We start from the raw sequence: 19,658 nt of genomic DNA, 5'->3' as shown, positions 1-19,658 counted from the left end.
ATTTTTGCATCTAAAAGAAACAACAAAAAAACATTAGGAAAAAAAAAGAGAAAAGAAGATAAACCAATAATATCTTAAACCATATACCGGTAATATTTAAAGCAAAAAATAAGACACTGTCTACCTGAAATAACATCAACTTGAGTTTGTGTACTGACTGGGAGACCAAATCCATCCCAATTAACTGTTACCATGGCCTTAGAATTGAGGAAATTTAGATCATATCCTATCAGGTCTCCATCAAATACTTTTCCTGGGATGAGAGGTTCTTGTTTGACTGTGACACCATTGGATCTGATCATGTAGGTATAGTTCAAGGCATTGGTCACTCTCAGTAGAGAATAGTATAATTCTCCATTCAACATCTCAAGTTCATCATTCATTCCAGAAGTTTTAACTGCAATATAAAATGTATAAAATTAGCTCCAGAATCTTTCTTTTAGTCCACATTCACTAATTCTCAGAACATGAATATGCAAGTAACACTTGACTAAATTCTGAAGTCAGCAATGCCATTATCGTGTTGAACAAAAGTATTTCTTACCTCCCACATTCAGCCAATCCATGACAACCATCCCATCAAGCCTCTGTATCAGCCAATCAAATCTAATGACAGGACAAGGGTCACCTGACACATCCCATGATGCCCTGTAGGTGTCAAAACTTTCCTGGAAATCACTGAAAACCAAAGAGGTTAATACTATATTTATTTTAAGAAAATTGCCTTTGACATAAAAAAAAACAAACTGTAAGGGTTAAACAGGACGGAGTGCTTAACTACTTTTGCTGTTGTCTATGTTTTCAGTGTGACAAAATGAACTGTACAAATTTGGTAGAAATCCAGGATGGCTTAAGAAAGTAATTAAACTTTCAAAAAAATAACCACATAGTGAATATTTGTGGATGCATCACCGCTGGAATGTAGGATTGCTATGTCTCACTATAGCGACAAAGGTTGAAAGCTCAACAAACAAATCATCACTGGACATCTAATATTGTATCTAAAAATTTTTGAAATTTAGAGTATTGTTTTTTATTGGCACATCTTTGATAGTCTTTGTTAAATTGACTCTTGGCGATTTAAGGCTTGGCAAAATGTGTTTTAACAACTGTCAGGTGATTTCCTATGTATGTTGCCACTAGATGTTTTTGTGTCAGAAAGTTGACATCGGAGTTGTCATTGACCTATACTACATGTCTCTTTTTATTCATACATACAAACAAACTTACATATCCACATTTGACAATTCTGTGACATCAGCAATACCAATATGTGATAAAGGAGATAGTCCCTGACTTAGATAGGATAAGTATAAACCATTGGATGAACTAACACTGGATAATCCTGCTCCATTGGTACCTTTAATGGATACATAGACCTACAAAAATATCAAAAGTTATATACTGAATAATCCTGCTCCATTGGTACCTTTAATGGATATAAATACCTACAAAAATATAAAAAGTTATATACCAGATAATCCTGCTCCATTGGTACCTTTAATGGATACATAGACCTACAAAAATTATATACTGGATAATCCTGCTCCATTGGTACCTTTAATGGATACAAATACCTACAAAAATATAAAAAGTTATATACTGGATAATCCTGCTCCATTGGTACCTTTAATGGATACAAATACCTACAAAAATATAAAAAGTTATATACTGGATAATCCTGCTCCATTGGTACCTTTAATGGATACAAATACCTACAAAAATATAAAAAGTTATATACCGGATAATCCTGCTCCATTGGTACCTTTAATGGATACAGACACCTACATAGATAATCCTGCTCCATTGGAAACTTTAATGGATACATTCACCTACAAAGATAATCCTGCTCCATTGGTACCTTTTATAGAAACACACACCCACAAAGATAATCCTGCTCCATTTGTACCTTTAATGGATGCATACACCTACAAAGATAATCCTGCTCCATTGGTACCTTTAATGGATGCACATACCTTCAGAGATAATCCTGCTCCATAAGTTTCCTTTTATGGATACATGTATCAACAAAAATATCAAGAGAAATAGACTAGATAATCTTAACCCTAATAACTCAGTCTCTACTAGAAATCAGTCTCTCCAACATGCAAGGGCCTGAATTCCTTACACAATACAAACTCTTCATGAATCCTTGTTTGTGATTGATGAGATGAACTATCGACAATCAACTCAATTTTATTGAGATAGGTTAATCCTGAGCTAATTTTAAATGTTTGTTTTTTTGAAACTGACAATGTTTCTGGGCATAATTTGTTGAATGGTTTCCTGCTGTCAGTCATCTAAGGTTATGTTTGTACCGGGTTTACAAATTTTGCTTGAAAACAATTGCAGACATTTTGTTTTTGCTATCTTAGTGGATAAATGTTTACAACTTAAGGTGGTACCCAACACTTTCACTAAAATTAATTTGGCGCGTTTAATTTTCATAAAATTTTGTCAAAGTATTTACTTTGACCCTTCAACAAAACTGTAAAAATTTCAAAAGTTTTGAACCAATGGTTTTATCAGAAAAATTACACTGGCTATATAGCAGTTTGACTAACACCAATTTTGATCATTGAGAAGCTTTACATTCCCTTTACAACACAACGTCATTAAAACATTTAGCTAACTTTACAGAGTTAGCTCCCTGTAGTGTAAGGTACCACCTTAACAATAATTATTTGTACATCTTGCTGCAAGTACAGCTTCTCAAAAAAGTAGTACATATATGAGTTTTATATCATTTAGTAATAAACTGTTATCACTGAGATATGTCTCGCTTTTTTATAATTTTGATAAAGCAAATTATGTTGAAATTAAAATAGAAACACTATTACATGTAAATTTTGCAAATATTCAAGGTCAATGAACCATGACCTAAGGTACATGACTAAACAATCTCCATGGAAATGGGATGTGCCAATGCTATAATACAATTGCATACCAAATACCATTGACTTATCATAAGTAGTTCACTTTAAACAAACATAAACACCCACTAATACATGTCAACTAAGCAACATTTCCAAGTTAATAAACTATGACTGAGGGTCCGGGTAAAATAATCTCCATGGGAATTATGGAAATCCATCTTCAAGCGAAACAAAAATAAATTACCTTTTTCAGACCATTTAAATTCAGTCCAGTTACTGTATAATAATTGGTTTCTGCTTGTATAGTGAAAAAAGATTTAATCTGTCCACCTCCTGGAGTAGTCCCCACAGCTATCTCATATCTATCAGACAAACATAAATACATTATAAGTATGTTTTAAATATTCAAATATATAACATATACCGACTTATTAATATTTTGTTAGTTTTTTACTAGACTAGTGCAGAAAGTAGACTGGCACAACTTTAGGATAGGTTAAATAAAAAAAAAATGTCTCAAAAACATATTCTACGAGAACAAAATTCAATCAGTTAACCTAATATTCAAATCTATACACAAAGTAATTTTCTAATGTATTTTGTTTATAAAAAAAACTGTGTTATGCAAGAAAAAAAACACTTGAATGATGAGGAATAGAAAACAATATATATTTTCAATTTTAACTAACAATACTTGTATTTATCGCTATTTATTGCTATTTAAATAAAAAATCTTTGATCTTTCAGACTGATAATTTCCTTCCTTAGTGGAGTAGAGGGGTATGAAAATAATTGCTAAAAACGAAGGGACCATGTGGCTTTGCTAATGAAATTGACAACATTGTAATCGGTAAATAGTTATCAAAGGTACCAGGATTATAATTTAGAACGCCAGACGCGCGTTTCGTCTACATAAGACTCATCAATGACGCTCAAATCAAAAATATTTATAAACCCAAACAAGTACAAAGTTGAAGAAAACAGCATTAAACAGATTATCATTGGCCCTCTCAACTTGATCACTTTTCTCTAACGGCTCATGCAAGAAAATGTTCCTTCATCCAAGCATATCTTGGATGTGCAGGATGAAGGTCATTCTTAGAATATGAGCCTGAGGCTCGAAAGTAATGAATTAGCTTAACTTCTCTTTGAGGGGTGAAGCTTACATATAATATCTCTGTTTAAAGAAACAAACTATAGTATAATACCTGACCAGACCATATAACTGGCCAGTGACCTTGACCCTAGTATATAAGCACCTGTTCCATAATAACTTGTCATAATTTAAAGCAAGTTTGTGTCGACCAAATATAAAACCCAGTGGAAAAGGGTGGGTCTGACTGATAATCCCTAGGGTGGGAATTAATTACTTTCGAGCCTCAGGCTCATATTCTAAGAATGACCTTCATCCTGCACATCCAAGATATGCTTGGATGAAGGAACATTCTTATTCATATTTCGCCTTCGGTCTCAAGTAATGAATTAGCTTGTTTAAAGTGTAGACACAAACTAAAAACAATTTTTATATAAATGCCAACATTTAATAAAGGATAAAAATCACAAGATCATCCAGTAACTACAACTGAATTGTATTTGTGTTTTAGTACTGATACTATTTACTTTCCTGTGATAGAACTTGAAAAAGTTTTACCATATGTCCAAACAAAACTGTTGCCTTAATGTCCTTAATAGAACATCCTGAAGCAAAAAGCACTTAAAAAGAGGTTCCTCTAAATGAGTTAACCTTAAAACCTCAGATAAAATTAGAACTTTCTCTAACTAACTAAACTTTACGAAAAAACTTAGATGAATTCTCTCACCTATTTTGTACACAAAACTTGATAAATCACTGTCTTAACAACACAAAGTTTTGGTTTATCAAAACCTTTGATCACCTCATTAGGTAAACTAACTAACAGATCTAGTATTTTTCAAAAACTCATGTATATGAAAAAATAAAGTGCCATGTCTCTGAATGAAAGACATAGAATGTAAATCTACAGCTGATAAAGATAATACTTTAAGGCAGATGTACATGTAGTCAAGGCAAATAAAGACACAAGTATAAAAGACAATCATCAATGTTAAATACTCCAATGAATATTAAGAACCTAAAAAAGATAGCACTAAATTCATCTCCCAAGTGAAAGAGTATCTAACTCTTCAATTGCAGATTCAGGTTTAAGCAACCTTACACAAATACATGTAGTAAACAAACAAATTAAGTAACATCTTTTTCTTAAAGGATAAAGTCTGTTTCAACATAGAACAAGGAAAATTCACATTAAACATGCTGAATATGAAAAGCTTGTGTTTACAAAAATTTCAATAATCAATAACATCCTTTTTAGATGGTGATAAGGAATTGATCACACCAAATAAGGAAATTTCTCAAAAAATATTGATAATGCTTGATTATAGATGCAAGGTCTCCAAGATGAAGTGTAAATATATTTTACAAATGATTCTGAAATCTCCTGTTTATATTAAAGTGATTTCTGAGTATAATACACACATTTTTACCCTACTGCACAATCAACCCTTCAGGTGTTGGTTCACTTATATTTTTTACAATATACAGTTAAATTAAGTCTCTTCCTGACGGAAAGACATTATCTTCAGTATACAACATTGTTACTAATTTTTATGCTTAGCAGTTTAACTGGCAAATAAATTAAAATTGGTCTTAGCAAAGAAAACCAACTCTGAGCAAGCCAAAAAGGATAACCAAAAGCCTTCTGAACTTTATCACAAATAATTTTCTTTATAATTATCCCCAACAATGAAAAAGATGGGAAAATATAAGGTCTTAATTCTGATCATGAAAAATACAAACATCTCTGAAAGGAGCTTGTTGGTCTAAAGACAATGAAGTAATTATCTACAGATTTGAAAATGAAAATGTAATAATAACAAAACAAATACATCTTTCAATTGCCATCCTTTTGAATCTGTAAAATTTTTTACACATAAGATAAGCATCAAAAATTTTCTTACCAGGAATATAAAGAGCTGTGATAAAAATGTTCTTTCTTGAACACCAAGCCCAAATAATGAAATATTTGTAGTAAGTATGTTAAGTGACAAAGAGGTTTAAAACCTCCTATTGCATAATAAAAGCTACTGAAATAGTATTTTCTGATTGTATAACTCTCTGTGACTAAAACTTTTTCTCCAAAAGAAAAATATAGCCAACAATACTATGAAATCTATATTAAATGAGTGCATACTCTTAAAGAAGCTCCAATAAATTCTACCAACAGAAACATTTTCTTCAAATTTGGATCCCAAATCCTTCTTTTGTCAGAGGAATCTGGTTCAATTCAAAAACTTATTTGGATGGGTCTATAAATCAAATTTTTAATTTCTGATTTAAAAATGTTAAAAAATGTCACCTATTGATGATAATAAACACTGTAACAACTATACAGTGTTTCAACATTATTTCTCGTCATGTTTCTGCAATGTAACATTCCCACAGATACTGCATTAAAAGCATTCGTCACAAGACCAATATATGATGTAAATCATCAAAAATACAGTTACACAATTCTATTTAAGAAAAATTTCCCAAGGGAGATAATTTTACCATTTCTCATCTGTCAGAAAAAACTTAAATAGCTCAGTATCAATAATGAGACAAAGGAAAACAATGTGCTTCCAAGGAATGAGTACCAACTTCTCAAAATTTATTCCGAAGCACAGCTTATCAAGCATTTGCACCACTTCTGTATTCACAATACAATCATCTAAACTCTGATCCATAATAAAAGAACCATCAATGTTTAAACTATAGCATGTATATACTTCAAGTGACATTATTTCAGAAATACATAACACAGGTTTTAAAACCTTAGTAAAAACTCTTGATGCAGAAGCCAATCCAAAACAAAAAACATGAATATCATATCAATGTCTTTTCCACATGAATCAGGAAAATGTGATATAATCATAAATGATACTTAAATATGCATCTGTGAGATCTATAGATGTTAGCTCTCTCTCTCTATATATATATAGATAATTATTCTAAAAAGAATTACATCTAAACAAAAGATAAATGGTCCTGCTCCAAATGCTGATTAGCCACAAACTAAGTTTGTTTGAATTTTTCAAATAGATACAGGCCTTGAAGACCAATCTTTCTTAGGAACTAAGAAAATATAGGAAATAAACTGATTTTCCAATGATCAATCAACCTCTTAAACAGCTCCCTTAGCTATAAATTTTTGGACTTATGAAAATAATTCATCCTTATGAAAGGTGAAATGTATTTAATTCAAAAATGATAAACCTTGTGGTACATCATTAAGAATAATTTTATAATCATTTCTTAATATATCTAATATCAATAGATCATTAGAAACACTTTCCAAATCATAATATTTAAGTTATCTACTGTATATATAGCAACTGGTTGAGAAAAGTGACCTCTTCGAAATTCTCTGTTCCCTTTTTGGAAACCTCTCCCTCTCAATGAAGGGAATTGCCTACTAGTACAGTACACTAATTGACCAACAGAGCATCTGCAGTTAAAAAACTGATATTGCCTTTCCCATAACAGCTTGGAGTAAATTAATTGTTAGACCTAGAACCTCTTCCAAGGAATCTATAATTTGCCTTAGAATCTTTGTATAAACACAAGTTTGCTTTTTGCAATCATAACTAGAAATGTGAAAAAGCAACTATCACAACAGAATTACAAAAAAGTTTTATCATCTAAATATTTCTGAGCATCTCCTATGGGTTTAACCAGAAACCCATGGTCAAACAAACAAATAGAATTTTACAATAAAATCCTTGTATTATCAAGAACCAATGGCTCATTCTTACAACAAGAAATAGCCAACTCAACAATAGGGGTGATGATCAACCCCTAAGAAAGTATCTCTGGGTTTCCTGCATATTTGAAACCACAGAGTGGGCCTGTCTAGGCAATGCCATTTCGATTTTTTTATTTATCCTAGACACACTAGGATTGTCACAGTTCTCAGTGTGATAGTATTATTTCCTCTATGAACTTTATATTTTCCTGATTTTATCAAAATCATGATTAAACTGTTCAACAAACAGGAAGAGATAATGGACCATTAATCTCACTAAAAGAAGCTTTAAAGGCTTCTGAAAACCTTAATGCAGGATCAAAAGACGTATCAAATTCAACTCCGGCTGGACTATCATCAGCCATGGCACAAACTCCAAAAAGAGGTACATACACCGTATCATTTCAGAAGATCAGATCAAAAATTAGAACTAAATCTTAATGAAAGTAAGCCTCTAATGGCAAAATTCAAATAAAGCAGCAGGTTTCTCTACAAACTCTGCTAGAGTTGAAGGCAGTGAAACTGTCTCAAACCTCACGATTCATACAGGTTCTTTTGCTTTGTCAATTATTTCCAATTGCCATATGCCAATATGACCGATTATAAAACTACTAGGTTTTATAACTGTTTAAGAAGAGGATTCATTCAAAATACCTCTTGATTTCCTATTAAAATTATCATCTTTAATTTCTAAAACATTCCAGAGGTGATGAAAATCATAACCATCACCCTAGTAAGTGTAAACATCATTCTAAACATCTTGCAAAAACAATACATTTGCATAAACAAATTCAGCCATTGTAATAAATGTGTACCTGTGCAGGTAAAACACGTGTAAATTGTGAAGAGTACTCACGACCTTCAGGTGAATAAAAATACTTTTAAATATCTACCTGTTTAACAAACAGGAGTATGAATTAAGTAACACATGTGCCGTACATCGTACTAATGCAAAAACTTAATGAAAATATAAAATTGTCATACATCGTAGACAATAAAATATTTAATTAAATTCCCATGAACACTTGTCATACATCGTAGACAAGAAATTTTTAAATTCATTTCCATCAACACTTGTCATACATCGTAGACAATTGAGGAATTATTATTTGTAAATAACAAAATAACATTAGAACTTGTCGTACTTCGTAGACAAGTTAATGTATCTTTAAGAACTTTCTCCCAAATATAAGATAAAAATAAAATAACTAAAAAGAACTTACGTGAAGTGTCCACTTCCACCCTCAAGAAAAATAATGACAAGTTATTATGGAACAGGTGCTTATATACTAGGGTCAAGGTCACTGGCCAGTTATATGGTCTGGTCAGGTATTATACTATAGTTTGTTTCTTTAAACAGAGATATTATATGTAAGCTTCACCCCTCAAAGAGAAGTTAAGCTAATTCATTACTTGAGACCGAAGGCGAAATATGAATAAGAATCAATCTCGTTGAGATTATCAACAATAATCTATAAGTATCAGTTCAATGACAAAAATAACAACTCTTAACTGAGATCTCATATTTCATTAAAATTTTCCAAATAGACTGAGATATAATTATCTAAAAGTTTTTTCCATACCCAGCTATTCCAGATTGTTCATCAGTAAATGGTTGCCAGGTAACAGATACTGAGGTCAGAGATTCTGAACATGTAGCATCTAGAGCATCACATTCTGAAATACAGTAAGTATTTGTGGGTTAATTGATCTGTTCACAACATTTTAAAACTGTTGTGATGTTTTGGATGCCAGGAACAGCATACCAAAGTTTTGCCTCTGTGACTCTTACATAAAAAATATGACTCAAATCTATTTGACTTCATTGATCAGAATGAAAATATAAAGGTAACTAATACTTATAATGCATTTTAAAATTTAAATGTCAAACTAATCAGTATGTTTCTCTGTATTACCTTCATCAGTTGTACAAGCTTTAGCATTCATCTGTACTGTAGCTGCATTGTCAGTCACATCCATTCTGTAGGTCGTATGAAGGTCAATCACTTTACCAGAGATAGGAGGTGTGGTATCTATGGCAACAGGTCCAGAAAAACTGTACGACTGTAGTCCCACAGTGTTAACAGCAGTGATAGTAACATAGTAAGACTTCTCATGTGTCATCAACTCATCTGCATCTATATAAAACAATTTCTGTCTTATGCCACATCTTAAGATTTTCTTACGACCTCTATGCTTACAAAATTTTAAGATGGTTTAATGCAAATGTAATAACAAGAAATTTCATGTAAATATTGATGAATTAATTAAATATTTGATAAGACTCTTAACATTTGTAACAGATTTTGCATATTCTTTAACCGTTTTTATTTTTAATTCCCTTGGAATAATAGAAAGTTTTCAAAATAAAACATTACTAAGATATAAGAAGATATGGTATGAGTGCTAATAAGATAACTCTCAATCTAAGTAAATTTTTTTAAAAGTAAACCATTATGGGTCAAGGTATGTCCTTCAACATGGAGCATTGGGTCACACTGAACAGCAAGCTATAAAGTGTCTAGTGTAAAACCATTCAAACTCGGAAACCAACAGTCTAATCTATATAAAAATGAGAAACGAGAAACACGTATCAACTACATAAATAGAGGACAACCACTGTCCATCAGATTCCTGACTTAGGACAGGTACAAATATTTACTGCCTGATAAAGATTTAACTGCAATAATCATAAAAATATAAAAATTTCAAGACAACTAACTTCATAGGCTTCAAATGATTTAGTCTTTATTATCAGAAATCATAGTGTGGATTCTTCACTTATTACAAAATTCCTTGACCTGCATCACCCTTCTGACAACATATTGTAAGGCCTCAGTCAACGTGATTTTAAAAGCCTGACTAAAAAAGTCCACCAGCTTTAACCTTTTTTAAATAGAAAATGCAAATATTTTATAATCTAAACACCTTCCCATAAACACCATGTAAATAGTAACAGTTAAGTTTAACATTTATTATTTATAGCAAGTTTTGTTTTGTTATTTTTCTTCATAACATGCTTTAATACTAAATTTATCATAATTTACACACCATTTATTGTATAACTGAATGTATTTCCATCAACTTTTCTGTTGCTGAATATGTCAGAAAACCCTTCTTGAGAACCAAGTGATATAAGAAACTTCTCTATTGGGCTTTCATTATCCTGAAAACCAGTCCAGGTACACTTTACTGGAACCTTAGCCTGAAATTAAAACTTTAAATTTTAATTCTATTCACAGATAAAGAATCAATTACAGTGTCACTTACCAGAAAATCATACCTGCCAACTTTTCAAAATGTCCAGGAGTTTTTGTGTGAAAGATGGCTCTTATAGTCCTAAGAAACCTTCAAGGGGGCCTTCAAATGTATATTCATGTGATTTTCTGGCTTCTTCATACTTTTAAAAGCCTGTCAGGGCCGTAACTACTGATGAGGCAGGCGAGGCAACTGCCTCCCCTAAATTTTTCAGACAAATTTTTTTTTTTTAAGTAATAAAATGAAAAATTGATAATATGTACACGAAGAACTTGAATGTATATATGTTAAAACTACACAAGGTTACAGTTTTTAACAGTGTTACCATGATACGTGATAAATCTGTAATTTTCTGGAGATTTGATGGAAAGTGAACCGGTGTTGGTTTAATTATTATCTTGACTTCTTGATAATTCCTGGGGAAAAGTTGCAGTTTAAAAAATACTTGTTAAGGTAAGTCAAACACATACCAGATTAACCAATGATTACACCTGCCATACTTATGATAAACAAGATTCAAATGTTTCAAAGAGACAAAATCTACCAGACTAGAGTCAGCGAACTGTATATATATTATAAACATTTCATTCAGAACAGCCTGTCATTAAATAGCCTGTCCTACTCAGAGGGCAAGTTATACCAGCCTGCACTGTCTGGTAGTAACAGTTTCACACTGTACCAGCCCGCACTGTCGTATAGGACAGATTGTTTTATTAGGAGGACAGGCTGTGTTATAATTATATTTGTATATATATAATTGTTTTATTGTTCATTGTTACTTTGTATCGGCAAGAATTGTGGGGATATTTTGGTTCATTGTACATAGCATAGATAGTTATAGTTTTTGGTATTGACTTGTTGTTTGTGGACAACTTGGATCCAAGTATTTACTGGAACGTTCTGTCAATCGTTTTAGATATAAACGCCTGGTTACACGTTACAATTCGTTCTGGGCTGTTGGATCATATTTGTTTTTGTGTCTAGTCAGACAGTACCTCTTTCGATCACACGAGAACTTTATGGTAAATGCCAAATGTAGTTAACCATGTAGTTAGCTTTCAACAATATTGCAATTAAAGGTCTTCAAAAAATATCTTGCGTTCTATGATCTTGCTTTTTATGGGTTTTTTTAACTTACCAGTTTGATTTCTAACAAAAATTTCTCTATACAGATAATATTTTTTTGTTTGCAGTAATGTCGTTTAAACAGTCTAAATTAGAAACGTTTTTCGGTAAAACTACATGTAGCCGCGAAGACTCAGAAGAACCCATCCAACCTTCTTTATCTGAGGCTCCTTTAACTTCAATATTAACGAACACTCCATCTACATCATCTGGTTCAGTCATTTCCTTGCTGTTTCACCATCAAGAAGATCCAATAAAATTCATCGACAGAACTCTTTCAGAAAACGAACGCAAACAAATTTTGGGGCATAAATGGGAACCGGACAAGAAGTCCGAATATCCTGTGAACGACAAGGGCAGAAGGTATAACCTTAAATGGGAAGAAAAACGTCCATGGTTACGTTATTCGCCTTCAAATGCCAGTGTATTCTGTGCCTGCTGTATTGCGTTTCCGGTTGCCGTATCAGAAACACATCCAGAGTTCGTAACTATTGGCTTTAGAGATTGGAAAAATGCCACAGGAGACAAACGAGGCGCACTAGAAAAACATTCAAAATCTCAAAGACATCAATTGTCCCAAGAAAAAAGTGAAATGTTTTTGATGACAGTCAAAGGAAAGAGTATCCCAGTCACAGAGAGCATCAGTAAAGCGTACCAAGAAAAAGTTCAGAGAAACCGAGCTTGCTTAATGTCAATAATCGATGTAGTTATCAGATTAGGACATATGAACATTGCATTTCGTGGTAATTGGCTAAAAGATGAAGGAAAAGAAGACGGTAATTTCCAATACTTTATTGACTGGAAGGCAAATTTCGATGATGTCCTGAAGTTACATTTGTCGACTTCACAGCACAAATATTTATCCCCAAAAGTTCAGAACGAATTTATTCATTTATGTGAACTAGAAATCCGTGATACTATCAGAGATCGTTGTGGAGAGTCTGAATTTTTCAGTGTCATGGTCGACGAGACTAAAGATGTTGCGGAAAAAGCACAGCTTTCGATTTGTGTAAGATACGTCAGTAAGGAGAGAGATCGGTATGAGGTTAATGAAGATTTTTTAGGGTTTGTAGAAGTTGAGAGAACTGACGCAGAAACCCTTTGTGATGCAGTTTTGCACAATCTTGGACAGGAATGGGGTTTTGACTTGACGAAGTTGAGGGGACAGGGCTATGATGGCTGTGCTACAATGACTGGTGCGATATCTGGAGTTCAGAAAAGAATTCAAGATGCATGGCCGGAGGCGAAATATTTCGTACATTGCAATTCACATCGTCTTAATTTGGTGATAGTCAACACTTGTAATAAAGTTGTTGAAGCTAGAAATGCACTAACCATACTTGGTAAGATAACATGGTTCATATGTGGCGTGAGCAAACGGAAAGCCATTTCAATGAAAGAGGTCAAACAAGGAAACAAAGATTTCGATTTACTCTATGACAATGAAGATGCCCTGTTTGAAGCTGCAATGAGACAGACCACGATCCCGAAACTATCAGAGACTAGATGGACGTCTAGGGTAGACACATTGTCTTGACTTTTGGCTCACTATAAGTCTCTCCTAAATGTGCTTGAAAATGTACAGTCAAATTCTAAAGGTCAGGCCGCAGCCGATGCTTCTTCATATCATGCAGTGCTACTTAAATTTGATTTCATCCTTGTAACAGTAATGTTACAATACACCCTAGGCTATATCAGACCGTTGTCCATTCTGCTTCAGTCTGAGGCTTGTGATCTAGTAAAAGCTCATCAGGAGGCTAGAGATCTTCTGGTAATATTTCAAGGAATAAGGTCGGATTCCGATGCTAAGTTTCACGATATTTACGAGAGGAGCGCATCAATCGCAACTGAAAATGATGTGGTACCAACAAAACCAAGAAGCACGCAACGGCAAAGGCACAGAGCAAATGCTCCAGTCGAAAGCATCGAAGAGCATTTTCGTGTTAACTACTTTCTACCGTTTATTGATCATATCATTTCACATTTGGATTCGAGATTCCCGGAAGAGCTGAAGGCAATTTTCTATGGAAACTACCTTGTGCCAGCGCTTGTAGGAAAAATAAAAGAAGAGGTGGTCACTTCAATGAAACAAGAATACTCGGTTGACTTGCCATACCCAAATGATTTTGGGCAAGAAGTTCATAGATGGGTGGCTAAATGTCATAGAGACAACTTGTCGTTAGTAACGACGCTAACAGGTGCAATTTTGTATGCTGACCATGAGTTATATCCAAATATCCATTTGGTATTAAAGTTGCTACTTACACTGCCGGTCGGCTCGTGTTCGTGCGAGAGATCTTTCTCTGTTCTCCGACGGTTGAAGACATGGTGCAGAGCAACAATGACGGAAGATCGGCTATGTGGATTAGCATTGCTGCATGTTCACCGGAATGACGCTGTAGGGCAAGTTAGAGCTGAATCAGTACTTAGAAGATGGGATTTATCAGGAAACAGGAAGATTCACCTTGCATTTACCGCTGATTAAATTCAAATAAAACATTTTCAAAAACCAAAATTGTATGTTTTTATCAAGGATTTGAATATAAGAAGATGTGGTATGAGTTCCAATGAGATGACTGTTACTATCCATCCAAGTCACAGTGTATTTGAAGTTTACAATTAAAGGTTTAAGTACGGTCTTCAACACAGAGCCTAATCACATCCCGAACAGCAATCTCAGTCTTTTTTTTGCATAAATATTGCTTACAGGTTCAAGCATTACTAATGAGTCTTAAAGTAAGGAAAACGGGTCATATTAAGCCATTTTATTGAGAAGAAAAAATCAGCGGTCACAATGTATTTGTTGGTAGTAATTATAAGTCAAAGTACGGTCTTCAACACGGAGCCTTAGCTGAACCCAAACAGCAATCTCAGTTTGTTTAATTATGCATAAAAATTGCTTCCAAATTCAAGCAATACTAATGATTCTCAAAGTAAGGGAAATCGAAAGAAAACGGGTAGTTTTTTTAGAATCTACCCAATCAGGAAAGGTGACTACTCCATAATTCTAATATATCTATTGATTACAATACTACCTGACTTAACCTAATCGGGACAGGTGACTACTCTCTTATTAATTGAATAATATGCTACCTACCCTTACCAAATCAGTATAGAAACAATTCTCTTATTATGATGTACCAATTGATTACAATGTTACTTACCCCTACATATTCTGGACAGGTGACAACTCCCTGATTTGGTACTGATGTATCAATAATCACTGAATTAAATGTCATTTTACTGATGGATCCAGCCTTGTTTTCTGCATACACTGATATTATGTTGGGCTTTCCTATAAATAGTATAAATTGTATATGTAAGTACAAGTAACCTAAGAGCAAAACAAAAGGCTCTTCTGTGCTTGTGCTTCTCACCTGAATCTATGTGCATCTCCAACAATGGTCACATTATAAACTAGAATATAATTTTAGATGACTCCAATTCTCATTGTTTCTGATCTATTTTTTGGGTTTACAGTTCACTATTATTGAAAAGTTTAATTGAACAACGGAACATTCAAAATATTTTTTTTCTTCAGAAAGTGAAGATTATGAATAAGCAATTGGGTGAAAATGTTATTGGACTGCGCTTCAAAGAAACATTATTGCCCTTAAATAATGTTTTTTTTACCATTTTTTGTGGTTTTGTTTATTAAATTGAAAACTGTAATTGAAAGAGAGCACTTTTAAATGGTGAGGTGTTGATTCAGATTGATTATTTCAGCTATGTTTCTTTATTTGTAGATGTTAAATTGCTGATAAATTTTGCTATTTAAAATTGCTCTCTATCTATTATTATTTTCTAAATAAAAGGCAACATAAAAAAAGAATAGTACTTTATTTAAGGATGATTTCAGCCAAGAATCCTTTAATTGAGTTTGTAGGATTAGAGGGGATTTATTTTTTTACAAAAGAAAATGTAGATAATAACATAAAACAGATGACAAGTGATAAGAGCCAAGCATTTATAATGTGCTATCAAATAAATAGTAGTAATTAACTTTTAATGTTTTGTATAAAATACATTTGGGAAGATGATTATTTCTCAAATCTTTATAAGCCATACTTTAAAAAGAAAATTTTCCAAAATTCTCTCTTTTTTGTAGCAATTAAGTTTAATGAATGATTGTTGTTTAATGTCCAGTAGCAAATATATCATGCATAAAATCATTTACCGGAAATATCTGCAACTACAGTAGACAATGGAAGTGAACTTTGTTGATTTGGTGTAATATTAACTTCTGTAACCGGAGCCACATCTCCTCCAAAAGGATAGGTCCCTACACTGAACCAAGCTCTCTGTATGCCACTCTCTTCATCACTATAATGCCACAGGGCTGACAAGGAATCCACTGTTTTCTGATAAATACTGGCCCCACCTTCTATTTCAGAGGCATCTCTATCTGTGAGTCTGTAAATTGGTTTCAGATAAATTTGATAATAAAAACAACAATGGGGAAAAAAATATCATTGTAAAAGGCAAATCAAAGAATATATTATAAAATGATGTAAAAATAGCAATCACACTAGTAATAAAAGGCACTGGTTTTTAAAAACAAAAGGATAAATAATTTTACTATCTAATATACATTACCTGTCTAGTGTAACCACAGGCGGTGAAGTGTCTACAGTGAATCCATCAGAAACAGCCTCTAAAACATTGCCATCATTGGTAACAGCACGAACACTGGAGTAATATTTTATCTCTGGTTTAAGTTGTACATTGGCTTGGGCAAAACCAGAACTGGATATTCCTGATAAGTAATATAAACCAAGGTAATCAGTTATAACAAAGTTTTCTCAAACTTTGAACTTTATAAACAAGAAAGAGTTCCCAGAACAAGGATGCCCCATCTGCACTATCATTTTTTTATGTCCAGTGGACCGTGAGAATGCGGGAAAATCTCTAATTTGGCATTTAAATAATAAAGATCATATCATAAGGAACATGTGTACTAAGTTTCAAATTGGTTGGACTTTAACTTCATCAAAAACAACTTGACCAAAAACTTTAATCTGAAGCGGGACAGACAAATGGATGGACGGACAGATGCACAAACCAAAAATGACCATAAAGGGGCATAAAAATCATGTATCTAAGACTAAAAATATCAATCAGTAAACATCCAACATTCAGATTTAGTGTAAAGACATAATTAACTGTAAAAGAAACAAAAGACCTTTTATAATGCAAAGATATAGGTATTGTCAAATTGTAGAACTGTGCATATGTGTATAACAATAATATTTAGCGCGGTTTTAATTTACTGACAACTAAGTCAATATCCATACCAATAGCTTATTTTAAAAAAATATTCCCAAACAGCTCTTTTTCTTCTTTGTTTTTAATACATTGTAAGAGAGAAAGAATGTGAATAATTAAGGTAACATATTCTTACACATACCATTGCCAACAACCTCTGACTCTTCTGAATGAACTAGTCCATGTGTAGTGTAGGACATAACGTCTTCTCCACCAGGAGTTGTACCTACTGCCCATTCATAATCCACAACTCCATGTAAATGACTCTCAAAACCATTGAACTGTAGTGTTGTAGTAGAAAAGTCTAACTGATAATCTATATCTTCATTTAGAACTAAGGTATTACCATCAGTGCCCTCAGCTCCATCTATCACCAAACCTGTTATAGAGATATTGAAAAAATTAACAAATGTATATTGCTTACTGTGCTGAACATTTTTGTGGTTTACCTTTTATCTATATCTTTGATAATAATCCAGATAATGACCAAAAACTGCAAAATTTACTTAAAATTTTATCTATATCTTTGATAATAATCCAGATAATGACCAAAAACTGCAAAATTTACTTAAAATTACCAACTCAGGGGTGGCAACACAACAACAGGTTGTCTGAATTTTTTTTGGGTCAAATTTGCTCTAAATGCTTAAAATTTCAGAGATATAAGCCAAACTGCATTCCCATCTCTTTACACCCCTATGTTCTATTTTTAACCGGAGTGGCCATCATTTATGGTAGCCTGTATCGGTGTCATCTAATACAATTTTAAAAACAAGATACCCTAAGGATGATTTAGGCTAAGTTTGGTTCATTAATTTCTGTATTTTTGTAAAAGATAACAGACGACAAAGGAGGATGGATGCCAAGTGATGAGAAAAAACATATTCTGTTCCAAGATTTATGCTTAAAGCCTCCTACCTGGTTTGTCTTCATCCACCACAACAATAGGTGTAGATGTGACAGGATTGCTCTCCTGTCCTAACACTGTATTCCTGTCATACATACCTGGTTTGTCTTCATCTACCACAAAAATAGATGTAGATGTGACAGGATTACTCTCCTGTCCTGAAACTGTAACCCTGTCATACATACCTGGCTTGTCTACATCTACCACAACAATAGGTGTAGATGTGACAGGACTACTCTCCTGTCCTGAAACTGTAACCCTGTCATACATACCTGGTTTGTCTTCATCTACCACAACAATAGGTGTAGATGTGACAGGACTACTCTCCTGTCCTGAAACTGTAACCCTGTCATACATACCTGGTTTGTCTTCATCTACCACAACAATAGGTGTAGATGTGACAGGACTACTCTCCTGTCCTGAAACTGTAACCCTGTCATACATACCTGGTTTGTCTTCATCTACCACAACAATAGGTGTAGATGTGACAGGATTACTATTACTCTCCTGTCCTGACACTGTATTCCTGTCATACATACCTGGTTTGTCTTCATCTACCACAACAATAGGTGTAGATGTGACAGGATTACTCTCCTGTCCTGAAACTGTAACCCTGTCATACATACCTGGTTTGTCTTCATCTACCACAACAATAGGTGTAGATGTGACAGGATTACTCTCCTGACTTCCCAACACTGTATTCCTGTCATACATACCTGGCTTGTCTTCATCTACCACAACAACAGTTGTAGATGTGACAGGATTACTCTCCTGTCCTGACACTGTATCCCTGTCATACATACCTGGCTTGTCTTCATCTACCACAACAATAGGTGTAGATGTGACAGGATTGCTCTCCTGTCCTGCTCCATTCTCTGCCTTCACACTGACATAATACACCGGTGTGTAAGTTATCAAGTCTGTTAGCTGTAGTGTAATGTCAGGTATGTAGATATCATTCTCTTTTCCAAAAACTGTCCAAGACAGGATATCTGTGCCACCTGAATACATAAGCATTTTTCTGTTTTATGATAGTTGAAGTAAATTCCAATATCAGGTCAGGAAAAGTTATACATATTTTTATTCTTCTAGAAAATATGGGAATAGAATATGAAAGCCATATGCAAACAGTGAATTTCCTAGGAAGTACTATACTTATAAGCCTTACTTAGTACGACTGTTGAAGTAGGCTTAATTTTCAAGGAGGGATGGTCATAATTATGATGGATTGTGATATAAATATAAACTCTGAAGTTTACTAGTCTTACACAGAAAGACAGATCGGTATTCACATGGTACCTACCCAAACACATTATTTTGACCTCAAGCATAGCAGATTTTGCTTTACTCTGAAATGTAGCAAGCTTAGGGCAGAAGCAGCAAATAGAGTTTTTCAAGTCTTTC

The 19,658-nt window shown here is 33.5% G+C and overlaps 1 protein-coding gene across 1 annotated transcript in view; it reads right to left on the bottom strand.

The window, feature by feature from the left end:
* Nucleotides 1-19,658, bottom strand: part of LOC134726618 (uncharacterized) — a 204,289-nt gene that overhangs the window by 39,465 nt on the left and 145,166 nt on the right. Inside the window, exons 126-137 of the mRNA XM_063591029.1 lie at nucleotides 19,058-19,255; nucleotides 17,490-17,726; nucleotides 16,679-16,838; nucleotides 16,260-16,495; nucleotides 15,247-15,377; nucleotides 10,751-10,904; nucleotides 9,616-9,837; nucleotides 9,283-9,376; nucleotides 3,121-3,238; nucleotides 1,231-1,379; nucleotides 545-678; nucleotides 125-397 (exon numbers count right to left, since the gene is read on the bottom strand). Coding sequence (XP_063447099.1) covers nucleotides 125-397; nucleotides 545-678; nucleotides 1,231-1,379; nucleotides 3,121-3,238; nucleotides 9,283-9,376; nucleotides 9,616-9,837; nucleotides 10,751-10,904; nucleotides 15,247-15,377; nucleotides 16,260-16,495; nucleotides 16,679-16,838; nucleotides 17,490-17,726; nucleotides 19,058-19,255 — 2,106 coding nt within the window. The remainder of the gene's footprint in view (nucleotides 1-124; nucleotides 398-544; nucleotides 679-1,230; nucleotides 1,380-3,120; nucleotides 3,239-9,282; nucleotides 9,377-9,615; nucleotides 9,838-10,750; nucleotides 10,905-15,246; nucleotides 15,378-16,259; nucleotides 16,496-16,678; nucleotides 16,839-17,489; nucleotides 17,727-19,057; nucleotides 19,256-19,658) is intronic.

The sequence above is a fragment of the Mytilus trossulus genome, chromosome 7, assembly GCF_036588685.1.
Source record: "Mytilus trossulus isolate FHL-02 chromosome 7, PNRI_Mtr1.1.1.hap1, whole genome shotgun sequence".
Lineage (NCBI taxonomy): Eukaryota > Metazoa > Mollusca > Bivalvia > Mytilida > Mytilidae > Mytilus > Mytilus trossulus.
This window is presented reverse-complemented; position numbering and strand designations above follow the sequence as displayed.